This window comes from Montipora foliosa, chromosome 1, assembly GCF_036669935.1.
Source record: "Montipora foliosa isolate CH-2021 chromosome 1, ASM3666993v2, whole genome shotgun sequence".
In the NCBI taxonomy this organism is placed as follows: Eukaryota; Metazoa; Cnidaria; class Anthozoa; order Scleractinia; family Acroporidae; genus Montipora; species Montipora foliosa.
In genome coordinates, this window is record NC_090869.1 from 46,371,237 (window position 1) to 46,386,236 (window position 15,000).

General features: G+C 41.2%; 2 protein-coding genes and 1 pseudogene across 2 annotated transcripts in view; all 3 read left to right on the plus strand.

Annotated features, from left to right (window-relative positions):
- The window catches only part of LOC137978307 (uncharacterized), a 3,573-nt gene extending 2,928 nt beyond the window's left edge, over window positions 1-645 (plus strand). The window contains exon 3 of the mRNA XM_068825266.1: window positions 420-645. Within this exon, the coding sequence (XP_068681367.1) occupies window positions 420-567 (148 nt within the window). The 3' untranslated portion in view covers window positions 568-645. The remainder of the gene's footprint in view (window positions 1-419) is intronic.
- A 5,634-nt stretch (window positions 646-6,279) lies between these two features.
- Window positions 6,280-11,976, plus strand: LOC137970053 (uncharacterized). The gene has a single exon (XM_068816514.1). It carries the CDS (start codon window positions 6,280-6,282, stop codon window positions 11,974-11,976), a length of 5,697 nt encoding a protein of 1,898 aa, XP_068672615.1.
- A 1,875-nt stretch (window positions 11,977-13,851) lies between these two features.
- On the plus strand, window positions 13,852-14,669 carry LOC137978323 (uncharacterized; annotated as a pseudogene).
- The last annotated feature ends 331 nt before the right edge of the window (window positions 14,670-15,000 follow it).

The following is a 15,000-nucleotide window of genomic DNA, read 5'->3' on the forward strand; positions in this document are numbered from 1 at the left end:
ATGATGTGCACTTAGGACAATATAGACCCTTTTCCATGACTTATAAATGAATATCGTGATTATTTCTGGCAACTCAACCTGTTTTATCGTCTGACAGGAAAACATTTACTTTTGCATTGATGAGTGATTATCCTCATTAAAAATTTCACATTTATTTATAATTTTTTGTGCCGAATCTCACATAGGGCTTGAAAAAAAAAAGGTCTGGTCGTCCTCGACGAGTAGAGTAACCTTTTAAGTCGTACTTACCCATTGGGCAAGGGTCCGGGCAAGTTGTCTGCAAACTAAGTTTAAAAAGTAAACTTTAAGACTTGCCCTGCACAAGCAAAATTTGAGAGCTGTTTATCGGAAGGGCAAGTTAGAGGTCAATTTTTTTCTCTAGCCCTGCTCACATTTACTGATTACATTCTTTCTGTCAGGACATACAGATATGTTGCCTATAGACAATACACATATTGGATTCACAAGAAGCTGGGACGAAAAATGAGAATTCCAATTCCATCTTGTGCCGTGAAAAAAATTAGGGAGAGCTTTCCAAGTGAAAGTAGAAGCTATAAGGGCTTTTAATATGCCCATTGACAGATTGCCAATTTTTAATGTAATCATCAGGTTTGTTTAAGGCTGTGTTTACTGTCACAAATTCTATAATCATTTTTTATATGAATGTTCAGTTCTTCCTTTCCTAAACAGCAGGGACATAAACCACTTTCATAAATGGCAGCCAATTATAAATTATTTTATAAGGTTAGTATTAAAATTAGCCTAGGTAACCTCATTTTGAAGTTGGTAATTTAAAAGAACTTTTACTCTGAAACGAGGTTAGTAAGGCTAATTTAAATGCATACAAAAGAATTTTAAATTGGCAGCCATTTATGAAAAGGGTCTATTCAAGTTAAGTACGAACCAATTGGTTCATTACACATGTATCAGATTAAATTCCTTACATACAGTGTGTTATTATATGACATGTAAACTTTGGCTAAGCTGAAGGTTAGGACTTGTTGTGTTTGCAGTGGCTCATGGAGAATTTAGTAAGAACCTTAATTACTTATCGAATCGTGATTTGTGCTGTGCCACAACTTCTTCTTTTGCTTGCCTTGGGTGCTGGCTTGTCAGAGGTTTTGGGAGGGCCTGCAACGCTGGCTTGAATTCCTGCTCTGCAGCTCTGTGTGATTCTTAGTCGGTGAAGCTCATGAAAAAGTGTTGTTACATAATCTAAATAAAGAAAGGTAGATATAAAGTATGTGATTCTCCAGGATTCAAGAAATGTTTTTATATTATTCATGCTCTGTAAAAAGAGCTTTGTGACAAAGACAAACTTGAATAAAATATATGCAGAGCCTACACGTAGCTATTTGTAATAGTAAATGGACCAAGTTGGGTACAATTCAGGGAGTAATCGCACAAGTAATTTCAAAACAGGAGAAGTGCATGATTACTCCCTGAATTGTACAATAAAGCAGTTTTCAATCGAGTGTCGAAAGCAATCAGGCAATTATTTTGGTTTTGGTTTTGGTTTTGGTTTTGGTTTTACTAATGGTTTCAGATTGGCTGAGTAGTCTAATTAGTAAGTAATTGGTTTGGTTTTGGTGTTATGACAGCCATTTGAAAACCGCTCTATCAGGTCCAATTACTAATTAATCGTATCAATATCAAATTTATGGTACTCAGTGTTGTACAATTACCATACGAGCAAGCCTGTTTAATTTCTTTTGCCACAGCTCCCCCTTTCTTGTACTTTGGATATGACACCAGCCACTCTCCAGATCCTTCAGTCTCTCCACGTTTAACTTTTCTTTGAGGTTTGCTTGCATTCTCATTGAAGTGGAGGGCTGCAATTTGGAATCTGAAAGGTTAAGAGCAAGGAGTAAAAACTTCTCCAAATTTCTCCGAATTATTTTATGGTTATCTGACATCCCCCCATTTTAATCTACAAGGTGATCTATGGACGTCAAAGGTTTTCCTTGCTAGTGTTACAGAATATTGGTGCAGTTAAGTTGTTGCAAGACTCTGCATATTCTCCAGACTCTACGTGTTTTATTTTGTGATTTCAAACATATTCACTATTGCCGGAAATTTGTAGCTGCTTTCAAAGCTGTTGTTTATGTTCAGAGATGAAAGATTAAAATGGTACTACTAAAATAAAAAGTAGTAAACATAGTAGAAAATAAGTGCTAACAAGATAATGTTCAAAACAAAATGGCATGTAACAGGCTACCTTGCTCTCATTCCCTGATATAAGAATTGTGTGTGCTTCGGGGCAAAGTATATGTCCACTTTGTGTCAAACCTCAACTAGGGACGTCTGATCAGAAGAAGACAACTTTGTAATGTCCTTTAAAAAATACTTGCTGCTGATAACTGTATCTAATTCTTTTAATGCCTTGGAGCCTGTTACAAACAAGATGAAGTGTGTATCAGTGGAATATATCATTAAAAAAGTAAAATCTAGAATAATAAAGACAGGAGGTGTAGACTCAGAAGCTGTTCTTAACAACATCATGGAGTGGGTAATTAGATTAAAAATATTACTAATATTCAGGTATATAATAGAGTCTTGAATTTGTAACACAGCTCAAGGAAGATGAGCTGAGATGTGATTCACTATTATCTGTTGTGGGGGATTCCAAAGTGTGCCTCGTAGTGCAATCCCACAGAACTAGTTCAAATGACCTCTTCTCAACCATTTCCTCCCCTCTTGTAAGGGACCATGAGCACATCTTGGAAAAGCTTCAGAATGCCCCTCATGCACATTTCTTACATGGTTTGTTATAGAATGCCATTTGGCAACTACTTGCTGTCCATCACCATTGCTGCTGGCAGCACACCAATACATGTGGTTCGAAATACTTTGCTTCCACTCTCCAAGAATAGCACAAGACTTTTTCTTGGCAAGGGCATCAATTTTCTTTGAGATGTCTGATTGAGAAAAAGTAAAAATTAAAATCTTGCCATTTAAAAAGCTTTAATAAATACATCAATAGTTAAATTTAATCCACATATTATTTAGTGGCTCATTAGTAGGTATTGGGGTTGTAGCTGCCCACAAATTTGCAAAGAGGGGGAGGGGGTCACATTTGAACCCCTCTCTTGCAGTTAAACTAGACACATACAAGATGAGACTTTCTGTAACATACTTGTTGCCATATGCCAGCAGTCAAATCTGTGGTCAATGTCACTTTCACTTTCCCTCATGTATTTTTTAATACCAGCGTGTCGGTCGGTGATTTTGGTCTGGATAGTAACTTCCTGATTCTTGATTACTGCAAGGCCTCTCTTTAGACCTTCGAGCTCCATGTGGTAAAAACTGCTGTTGCTTCCTTGATGTCGACAGTTTCCTCATCCTCCTCAACGGTACTGTCTATGTTGTTGTCATCTAAGTCCCTATTAGTGTATCAATTAGTATAATATAAAAATGCACATCAACGCCATTAGAGCTTTCTGATAATTCAGGCAAAAGCAGAGATGAACGCTAGTTTTTACTTGACGGAAAGCTACCAAAAATTAATAGAGGCCTTGTATTTAAAAACAGAGTGCGAGTTATAATAGATCTTTCATAACGTGCGTAAGCAAACCACCAACCACTCATCTCCACTGCTGCCATCACTACAAACGCTGTCTGTTTCGGATGACTCCTCAGTCCATTCTGTTACTGGATTAGGCAAGGCTTCTGACTTTTCCGGTAGGTCAAACTTTTGCTGGGAGATTTTTTTTTTGAGTCTTCATCACCCAAAGCACACTGAACTGCGCTAGAAAGCACTGTTTTAAGATAATGTCAATGGAAATAATTAGCTGCAGTCTTTGGGAGTGAAAATGTCATAATTTGGTCGTGACTTACTTTTAGGAGTAGCTGTTTGATTTTGGATGGATCTGTAATTTATTCGGGTGGTCTGAGTTTGATGACTCCTTACCTTGAGAAATTAGAAATATAGTAATTATGACAATTAACAAAATCTTGCCCACAGTGCATCTTTTAATAAGTACTACAAGCATATAAGGTTTATTGGGACCAGGACGTCCGTGTGCAAAGTTTGCTCAGTAAGACCTCAGTTTTCTTACCTGTAACTGGTGAATAATTGTAGTTTGTGTAGCGTTGTTGTAATGTATTTCTTTATATGTTTGCGAGGAAGCTTCTTCTTTCTCTGGAGACACTTGCACTGCAACTGATATGTTTCTGGGTGACTTAGGTCATAGGTTTCCATTGACTGTAAATTTACAAGTCTTCGTTTTTACAGGGGTCTCGTTAAGGGCTTTTTGCGGAGATTGCACATGGATGTGAGGATCTGGTGATCTGTCTAGCAATTCGGACAGGACCTACGTTTTAATAAATCAGAAATTGATAATGTTAGTTCATCGGAATCCCGCTGAGAAGGGTGATAACGATATTACATAGCCTTCAACTTGCAACTGCAGAATACGGCTTTGCAACTCTGTATTGTAACTTAATGGATCTTGGGGAAACTTAAAAGTGCTAACTTTGGATGTTGAGTTAGTGCACTTTATTGCCACACAAAACACCATGGTTTTCCTAGGAAGTTCACAGTGATCTTGAAACCAAAACAGTTTCAAATTTCCCGCTTTTCTTCAGCTCACTAACAATGACGTCACAAGTTATATTTCCAACACTTTTCCGACAATTTTCCCGACCGCTCTACGATTATGAAGGCTGAAAAACAGTGATTTTTACATTCCAATATCTCCGCAATGCTTCGTCCAATTCGTTTGAAACTTCAGAATATGTTTATTTTATACTTAATGAACACATTGGACGCAAAAGAAATAATGTCAAAATTTTGGTTCATTTGACCTTTAAACAGTGGATAGTGATTTATCCAGTGGATAATGCTATCCACTGAAGACTGCTTGCTCGTTCTTGTGCAGTTCACCACTTTCAAATGCCCTCAGAAGGTCATCATTTGATGTAATATGAATAACTAATTTCAACCCCTTCTGCCTCATTGAAACCAAGGTGCTCTCCATACATATCAACAAGCATTCGTGTGATACTCTGTACGTCCATCTCCGGGAACTCATCAATCCTAAAATTTTTCAAAGGTTCGTTTATTGTTTGGGTCGTTCATCATGCGAACTTATTTATGCCGAGAACGGTGCCTATAAATAAACTATGCGCACAAAAGACTAAAATGGGTATAATTGCGGTCGTGCATGCAGCCAGGATTCACTGAATCACGGAGAGATTCAAATGCTAAGGTATGGCTTAGTGTAAACTCATAGTATTTGATTCAGTGAATTAAGTTGGGGTGAAAAATAGCCACAAGCCACATCCTGTGGCAAGCCCCAACCAAAGCCGCAGACACGCATGCCCTAATAAACACTGCACCAATGATAAAGAAGAAAGATTACGGACAAATGCGGTATGAAGGCAAAAGGAGGACCAGGGCACACGCTGATATGTCCCTGAGGCCTTCTCAAGTAACATCGAGAAATAGACACGACCGAGTGTTCTAAAGGAACCGATTAATCATGATGAAGTTAACAGTAATTACAAAGCCAGCCCTTCTCTGATCTTTGTTGTAGTAAAATGTTAAAAGTGCGAAAATAAATATAGGACCTAGGCCCAACACGCTGCCCAAGCCTATGCCTGGAAGGTGAGCGGTGTTCTCAGCTGCAACTTAAGGAGTGCAACGAAGACTAGAAACAACATTGTTGCCCCAGTCCTTGACTGAAAGGCAAACTTATTTAGGTTGACGAATGTATAGCTTAAAAGCGGCAGATTTCCAACGGCCATGGTGATGAATCTGAGCATCTGATAATCCCTTTTCAGCCGCAAAAGAGGTGGCGCAGATCCGGAAAGAGTGGGACTTTTATTTGGATGAATCAAGTTTAGCGTTTGATGAAGTTGCTGTGTAAAATGGCCAGTTTTAACTGGGGTTTTATCCGCGAAGCAAAATAAGGCACCCGGCGTGGTACCCCGCATAGCACTGTTACAGCCCGTACTCGTTCTGGAAGAGTTACAAAGAAGCCCGAGAGACTGGACCTGTGAATAGTTATACTAACCCCACCCTAGTGTGTAGGACTTAGAGTGTCATGTGACTTTCGTTGTTGTTCCTGCTCTTGTTATCGAAGGTTTTTGTACGTCTAGCATTTCGCTCGTATACATCCCCTTGTAAATCGATGTGTAGCCGAGTCCAGTGGATTAAAGTTGTGTTACGCTTCAGTGTCTCATCGTAAACCCTAACATGGTCCTTCACAGCCGGAGAAAAGGAGATATTTCAGCAGTAAACTTGTAATTCTTTGCAAGGTCATCAGTTGCAACCACATGGCCACCGGTTCCTCGAGCCAAATGGAAGACTTATCTCAACTCACAGTCGATCAAATTCGTGAAATGCTTGGAAAAAAAGGATTGCCGACTACTGGAAAGAGAAAAGTCTTACTGGAAAGGTTAGCGAACGCTCACCGTGATTCGAAGTCAAATGTTATTGCACCAGAATTAAAGGAAGGTTCGAATTTCGCCGAAGCTTCGAAGGAACCTCTTCAAGTGAAAAGTGAAGTTGAAATTCAGGAGGTTAGTTCGATTAGACGTAAAGCCAGAGCCTTGCAAATGGATATGGATGCGTTGATTCAGGATATTTTGTATCTAAGTCAAAATGCAAGCAACAAAATCAAAGTGCAGTTGAGAATTGAAAGGCTAACTGTGTACCGTGAGAATTATCTTCAACTGAGAAATGAATTAATTGCGCTTGTTGCAGAGGATATGATGGAGGAGGAACTCCGAAGATGGGGAAAAATTCTGAGTGAAGTAGATAAAGCTGTGGATGCTGCTCATGAATTCCTAAATAAAGATTGCGATGTGGGAGATCACTCCTCGAAGGATATTGCATACAGTGACAGTCGTGTATCCTCAAATCTGAAATTACCGAGAATTGAGTTGCCAAAGTTTAATGGCGATGTGTTGAAATTTCAAAACTTCTGGGATCAGTTTGAAGCTGCAGTTCATAACAATGTTGATTTACCAAATGTTCAGAAGTTTACTTATCTACGCTCGGTGCTAACTGGAAATGCCTTGAAAGCAATAGACGGATATGAAGTAACCGGAGCAAATTATGAAGCAGCTGTTGAATGCCTTAAACACAGGTATGGAAGAAAACGTATGATCATCTCATTTCTAGTGAAATCTATCATCAAGATGGATGCTAAGTCAGTTGTTAATGCATCCTCCCTCAGAGATCTCTATGATACCTTTATGAACAGAACTAGAGCTTTAGAGGCTCTTGGAGAAGATCCAATGAGCCATGGATGTATTTTGTTACCCCTTTTTGAGACCAAGTTACCACCTCAGTTATTGGAAAAATGGGAGTTGACACTTGCAGACACTCAAGAAGATGAAATAGGCCTTGAATTGTTCTTTAAATTTCTTAACCGACAAGTTGTGTCCAAAGAAGCAGGAGAAAGAAGTTCAAATGGGAACATCACCCCAGGTAATCACAGTTTTGATAAAGGTAAAGAAAACCGAAGAAAGTCTTTATCTCCCAAAATGGGTGGTGAGAATGAGATGTATACTGCTTCTGCACTACTTGGTGAAACACGCCCTCCAAAACAGCCAAATTGTAATTTCTGCAAGGCAGATCATGACCCACAAAATTGCCCAATGTTTAATGAAAAATCACTTGATGGTAGATGGAAACTAGTGCAAGAGAACAAACTGTGTTTCAGTTGTTTAAAACCTAGCAACCACAAGCACTTCTCCAGAATTTGTCGCCATCCTAAGTGTTCTGTAGCGAATTGTGGTCACCGACATCACTGGTTATTGCATGGGCAGCAGTCAGTTGTTACACCTCGGCACCTAAGCAACACTAGTTTAAGTGGATTGGCTTCAACTAAGCCTGCATTACCTATGAGAGAAACACTCCTACAGACAGCATTGGCCAGGTTAATTGTTAAGGGTCAAGAAATGACAGTCCGTGTTTTACTAGATTCAGGGAGTCAACGTTCGTATATTCGAAAGAACATTGCAGAGGCCCTTGACCTGCAAGGTCCCTCAGAGCTATTAAGTGTCACAACGCTAGGTGGGGAAACCAGCGAAACGAAAAGATTCCAAAGAGTGAAATTTACCCTTTCACCAATTAAGGGAGATTCAAAGGTGGAGATAGAGGCCCTTTCTATTTCCAAAATTTGTAATCCTCTCGGGCCAGTACAGATGGACTTCCATAAGAACTCTCATCTTCAAGGCTTAACTCTTGCAGATAGTTATCCTCGTGGTTCAGTTCAAGTAGATGTTCTTATTGGTGCAGACCACTACTACTCATTTGTGACTGGGGTCTGTAAGAGAGGTAGTTCCAGTGAGTCACTTGTTGCTGTTGAATCTTGCCTCGGCTGGATTGTCACGGGACAAGTAAACCGCCAATCAAGGGAAACTTCATCCATGCTGACAGTTGTAGAAAACGGTGGAGTTAACGAAACATTGAAAAGATTCTGGGAACTGGAATCAATTGGTATTGCAGAGAACGAGGACCCTGTTATGTCACAAGAGGAAGAATGTGCTGTTGCTGACTTCAATAGAGGATTGAACTTTGATGGACATAACTATGAGGTGCGACTACCATGGAAACGAAATCCTCCAAAGCTAGAAAGTAATTATGCACAAGCTTTGAGACGCCTGGAAAGTGTTGAAAGAAAGTTAAACCAAGACCCTGTGAAAGCTAAGGCTTACAAAACAGCGATCAACGAATATGTAGAGAAAGGTTTTGCCGAGGAAGTACCTGATCAGAGTGATGACAATGGAACTGTGCGGTACTTACCGCATCATGCTGTATTTCGTGATGACAAAAGAACGACAAAATGCAGAATCGTATTTGATGCTTCCGCACGAGAAGGAGGTGATGCCTCCCTTAACGATTGTATTCTTCCTGGTCCTCCTTTACAGCCGAACCTTGCATCTGTACTGATTCGATTTAGAACACACAAAATTGGTCTCATAGCAGACATTGAAAAGATGTTTCTGCAAGTCAAACTAGCACCAGAGGACAGAGATGTTCACCGCTACCTGTGGAGAGATTTACAGCCTAACAAAGCACCAAAGGTGTACAGAATGCAGAGACTGACTTTCGGTGTGAACGCAAGTCCTTTCCTTGCAATTGCTACAGTCCATGCTCATGTAAACAAATACAAAGAAATGTCCCCGTATGCAGTAGAAGAAATTTTACAAAATATGTATGTCGATGACTGCCTGACAGGAGCCGATACAGTAGATTCAACTTTGAAGCTTCAACAAGAAATGTCAGAAATTATGATGACAGCAGCATTCAATTTGACTAAGTGGGCAAGTAACTCAGAGCTAGTAATGGATGCTATTGACCCAGCTAAAAGAGCCTCATCGCCATTCGTGGAGTTCAATTCGAGCGACCCCCTAAAGGCACTTGGCGTGTCATGGGACTTGAACTCTGACCACTTTATATTCCTCGCACCGAGTGGAATCATCTCATCCCATGATCCAATGTCAAAGAGAAGTCTACTTAGTCTGGCATCGAAAATGTTTGACCCACTGGGACTGATATCACCCTTCACTGTTAGAGCCAAAATCCTTTTCCAAGAGTTGTGGTTGAAAGGATTACAGTGGGATGACCCGTTAGATAGCGACACTAAAGCAAAGTGGTTAAGTTGGAAGTCTGAGTCGTTGCAGCTAAAGGATGTGACTATCCCTCGATGCTTCGGAAATGGTATTACGCAAGACTCTGTGGTAGAGGTGCATGGTTTTGGAGATGCTTCCCCCAAGGCGTATGGAGCAGCAGTGTACATTCGAATAAGAGACAAGCAAGACAATGTATCCTCACAGCTGGTAATATCGAAGTCCAGAGTCTCGCCCATTAAGAAGGTGTCACTTCCAAGGCTGGAACTTTTAGCAGCAGTTGTAAATGCCAGGTTGCTAAAATTTGTTGTAGGGGCTTTGCCAATGAAGGTGGCTAGGGTTGTGTGTTGGTCAGATAGTATGGTGGCACTGCATTGGATAAAAGGGCAGAGTTCTTCCTGGAAGCCATTTGTTGCCAATCGTGTGGCTGAGGTACAGTCAACGTGGGATCCTGAGTGTTGGAGGTATTGTGGAAGTAAGGAGAATCCTGCAGACTTGTTGACGCGTGGGTTAAGCTGTAGTGATATGATTTCAAGCACTTTGTGGTGGAATGGACCCCAATGGATGTCTTCGCCTTGTGAACTACTACCCGCTCAACCCGAAAACGAAGCTGCTCCGGCCGAAGCTTGCGGGGAAAAAAAAACTACCCATGTGTATACAGCAGTCGTTGCAGAACCACTGATTGATATGTCACGCTGCGGGACATGGTTAAAGTTGATTCGAGTAACTGCTTATGTATTGAGAGCGGTCAAATTGTTTAAGACTAAGTCTAGGTCTTGTGAAAGGGAACTGTCGGCGGACGAGGTGAGGCAAGCCGAGATTAAATGTTGTATGTGGGTGCAGGAAGTGGTCTACAAAGAAGAATTCGAGAAACTGAAAGCTGGAGAGGTACTTCCCAGTAACAGCCGCCTCCTGAAACTGGACCCTTATTATGACAGAGATGATCAGGTATTAAGAGTTGGCGGGAGACTACAGTTTGCTGATCTTCCCGAACAGAGCAAGCATCAAATAATCTTGCCTCACGGACATCCTGAAGTTGCCAAGATGGTGCAAGATGTACATAAGAACATGTTACATGCTGGTCCAGAAACGGTATTATCAACTTTAAGGCAGAAAGTTTGGCTAACTCAAGGAAGACGTGAGGTTAAACGTGTTATCAGAAGATGTGTAGCTTGCCAAAGACAACGAGTTGGACCTTGTTCCCAGAAAATGGGTCACTTGCCAGAGGAAAGAATTTCCTGTTCACGAGCTTTCGCGCATGTTGGGACTGATTTTACGGGACCACTGTATGTGAAAGAGGGCTTAAACATTAAGAAAGCATATGTGTGTATTTTCACGTGCGCATCATCTCGTATGGTTCACCTGGAACTTACACATAGTTTGACAACTGATGAGTTCCTGCAAGCTTTTAGTCGCATGACGAGTCGCAGAGGTCTTTGCCATACAGTGTGGTCAGACAATGCACAAACCTTCAAGGCAGCAAGCAGGGAAATTCAGAAGTTATACGATGAACCCACAACTGAAAGTCAAAGAATGTGGAGTACGCTGGATCAAGATCAAATCAAGTCAGAGTTCTCATCACGAGGGATCAAGTGGAAATTCATCACAGAGCGTTCCCCATGGAGAGGTGGATGGTGGGAACGATTTTGCAGAATGATAAAAGAACCACTGCGCAAGGTCCTTGGAAGGGCACTTCTCACCTTTTCTGAGCTAAACACGTTGCTGGTCAGAATCGAAGGTATCATTAACTCGCGGCCGTTGACCGCAGTAAGTGATGATTGCAGAGCCCCGTTACCTATTACACCTGCTCATCTTGCAATTGGTAGGCCAATTAACCAGTTACCGGAAAGGAAAGAAAGTAGCTTAGAGGAGACCAGTAAGAGGACTGTCGAAAGGTATCTCTGCCTGCAGAGACTACTCAATCACTACTGGAAGCGTTGGAAACAAGAGTACCTACATCTCCTATCGGTAAGAAACAAGTGGCATAAAGAGATCCCTTCTATTCGAGTAGGCGACATTTTACTTATTTCTGACGACAATGTGCCGCGCACCAAATGGCCGTTGGCTAAAGTTGAAAGGGTTTATCCAGGTAACGACGGGCTTGTACGGACCGCTACAGTTAGAGCGCATAACAGTTTCTACAACAGACCCGTTCAACGTTTACACAAGTTAGAGATTGAGTCAGCAGCTTCACAAGTAAGCCCGGAAGCAGAGGATCCAGTCCATGGTGGGGAGAAGCCACAAACGAACACTGTTCATGTTGCAAGTATACCTGTTTCCAAGCCTAATTTGGGCGTTGTCCTCCCCGAAGGAGGACAAGGTGGGGAGAATGTTACAGCCCGTACTCGTTCTGGAAGAGTTACAAAGAAGCCCGAGAGACTGGACCTGTGAATAGTTATACTAACCCCACCCTAGTGTGTAGGACTTAGAGTGTCATGTGACTTTCGTTGTTGTTCCCGCTCTTGTTATCGAAGGTTTTTGTACGTCTAGCATTTCGCTCGTATACATCCCCTTTGTAAATCGATGTGTAGCCGAGTCCAGTGGATTAAAGTTGTGTTACGCTTCAGTGTCTCGTCCTAAACCCTAACAAGCACAGTAACATTGTAAGTAGGTCACTGGGCAAAACTCTGTGCCCTTTGCAGACACCAAAACGACTGAAAATGGGCGCTTGCCCGAGTTATGTTTGAAGTCCGAGATGACAATTCTCGCCGAGGTCACGCATTCGTTTTTAAATTGAAAGTGAAGGTCCTGGATTTGTACTAGAGGTTTCGAATTCGCTCACTTGGCCGTCAGTTCACCCACTCGGGAAAAGCTATAGAATGCTACCAAAAACATCGTTTGATACAACAGCCTTTGAAATGTTGAGGAATTGGTATGATTTAATGGGAGAACTAAGCGTTCCAACACACTGCGTGTTATAGGAAACCTAACATCCGGTGAGGACCGTAGCTTACTGTGGGCCGCTAAAAGCTTCTGCACTAAATTTTTTTCAGTGGGATCAGGGAAATTAGCGGACGTCACTTACTGTGGAGACATATCTTGAGATTGTGGAGGATGCAAACTTCCTCACGTAAAGATATGATATAAACAACGATAAATTATTTAGCGAGACCAGAAGGAGCGAGTCACGTGAACCGCCAAATTCAGAAGAAAACTCGACACATGTCAACCAAGCTCGTTTGTATGTATTACGTGATCCCTCAGTGATGGCTGAGTGTAGAAGCTCGTTCAAGTGATGGGCCAATTTTTGGTAGTAAGGCGCTAGTAATCTGAACTTCTCTACCTGTAAGCAAGATAAAGCGTCGCTTTTGCGGTTAACGCAACCAGCCACATGCTTAGCATGAAACAAAATATTGTATTTAAGAGTACAGAGAACAAAGAGCCTAAGCAGAACCATAACTGCACGATCCTTAGAAGTTTGTTTATTGATTTTCTCAAGAACTGCTTGATTATCGGAAAAGAAAACCATGCATTTGTCAGGCATAAGCAGTCGCCAAATCTCAATCGCCAAGACAAGAGTCTAAGATATTAATATGGAATTGCTTCCAAGTGGCGGCCATTCCGCAAAAAACCAATGTTTGCCAAATATTGCTGCATAACCCAGAGAACCATACGCATCTGTAAACAAATTGAGGTTTTTGGAATTGGCCCATCGAGATCTGAGGAAAAAGGATTTGCCGTTGTATGCACTCAAAAACTAGCGTCCAAACGTTGAGATTGTGTTGGTTAATCTTGGTCAAGTCTATTAAAGGGCACAGAAAAGCACGCCCAGGCACCACAACACAGCAGGCAAAATTGAGAAGCCCTATTAAAGGTTGTAGCTCTTTCAGTGTCACGCTTTAACAAGAGCAAAAATCAACCAAATGGGTACAGCATTTGACAAGCTTGTCCTCTGGAAGATGAACCCTCATTAATATGGTATCTAAGGTGATCCCAGCGAATTGTAAAGCAGTGGTGGGGCCCATAGTTTTGTCATCAGCTATCAGGATACCTATGCGCTGACACATGCAAAGAAAATTATCGAGGTCTACCTGACATTTTGTCTCAGCAAGCGCAATAAATAAAAAGTCATCTAAAATATGAATGATAGACGAAGCGTGCAATTTATCTTTAGCAATCCATTCTAACGCAGTACTGAATGTTTCGAAGCCCGTGGCCAAGATGGACGTGAAATTTTGTGCTCCGTCTTCCTGACCTGATTAAGTCGTCTTCTTTTCTTTTTAAATCTCATTTCTTTTTCCTAACCCACTAATAAGATCCGCTACTATGAAAAGAGAAACCGTTACCTCGCTCAAGCAACAAAATCAGGCTTTTAAGGAACAAATAGACGCTTTATTTAAGGAGGTAAAGTCGTTGAAGGAAAAGTGTCAAACTGAAGGAACCACTCAGGCTTCTGGTGACGACAGTAGCAACAAAGCCTCAAATGCTGAAAGTGAAAGAAGTTTGCAGTTTTTAAGCGACAAATATGACCTGACTGCTGCTAATTCTGATATCTTAGTACAGCTCAAGCAAATAACTCGTCGCCTACACGAATTAAGCAATCAAGTGGAACGTGTGAGTACCGCCATTGATGAAGCCGAGGATTACAGTTTTTAGTATAATGTTAAAATAATTGGTCTACCGGAGAGCGCCAGTGAATCGGCACTCGAAGCCAGCTCTCTTTGCACTAACCTGTTTGGACAAATGGGGGTTGAAGTTTCTTTACTAGACATCGATATTGCCCGTCGCATATCAACAAGGCGTGAAAGAGATGGTCCCAAACCTGTCATTTGTAAATTTGTCAGGCGGCTGGCGAAAGGGAAAGTTATGGAAGTTCGTCAACGAGCAGCTGAGGTTAACCCGACAAGTATCGGTTTGTCTGCTGATACCGAGCTCAGAGGTGTAAGAATCTTTGATCATCTTACTCCCAAAAAGCAGAAGCTACTCTTTGAGGCCAAGAAACTCAAAGAACGTGATCACTACCGCTTTTGCTGGGCCAAGAACTCTGTTATTTACCTCAAGAAGGATGAGGGTTCCCATGCGATCAAAATAACAGATATGGATTGCCTGCGAAGATTAGCCGGGGAAACTTGATTTCCCAACACTGATAAGTATTGTTTTCTTTTCTTTTCTTGTTTTTTCATGCCGGATGTGAATAGTCAATTAAATTTGCAAAGTCGTTCTTTATTTCAAGATCTACCATACTTTGGTCAAAATATTACTTCAGTCCATGGTCAATTTAACAATTGTTTATCCTCTCATCTGCCCTCCAAAAAGCACCTGGAAACGCTCTGTAGCATCTATGACCTAGATTTATTTAGTCTAAATACAGGTGTAGTCTATAATCCTGATTTTAACCTTTATAATCACTGCATACAGAGTCGTTATTTTTCTCCACATAGTTTCAATAAATTCAAAAGTAAATTTCCCAGATAT

What these genes read in the sequence shown, in the direction of transcription:
- LOC137970053 (XM_068816514.1), top strand. Translation starts at nt 6,280, where the DNA reads ATGGCCACCGGTTCCTCGAGCCAAATGGAAGACTTATCTCAACTCACA.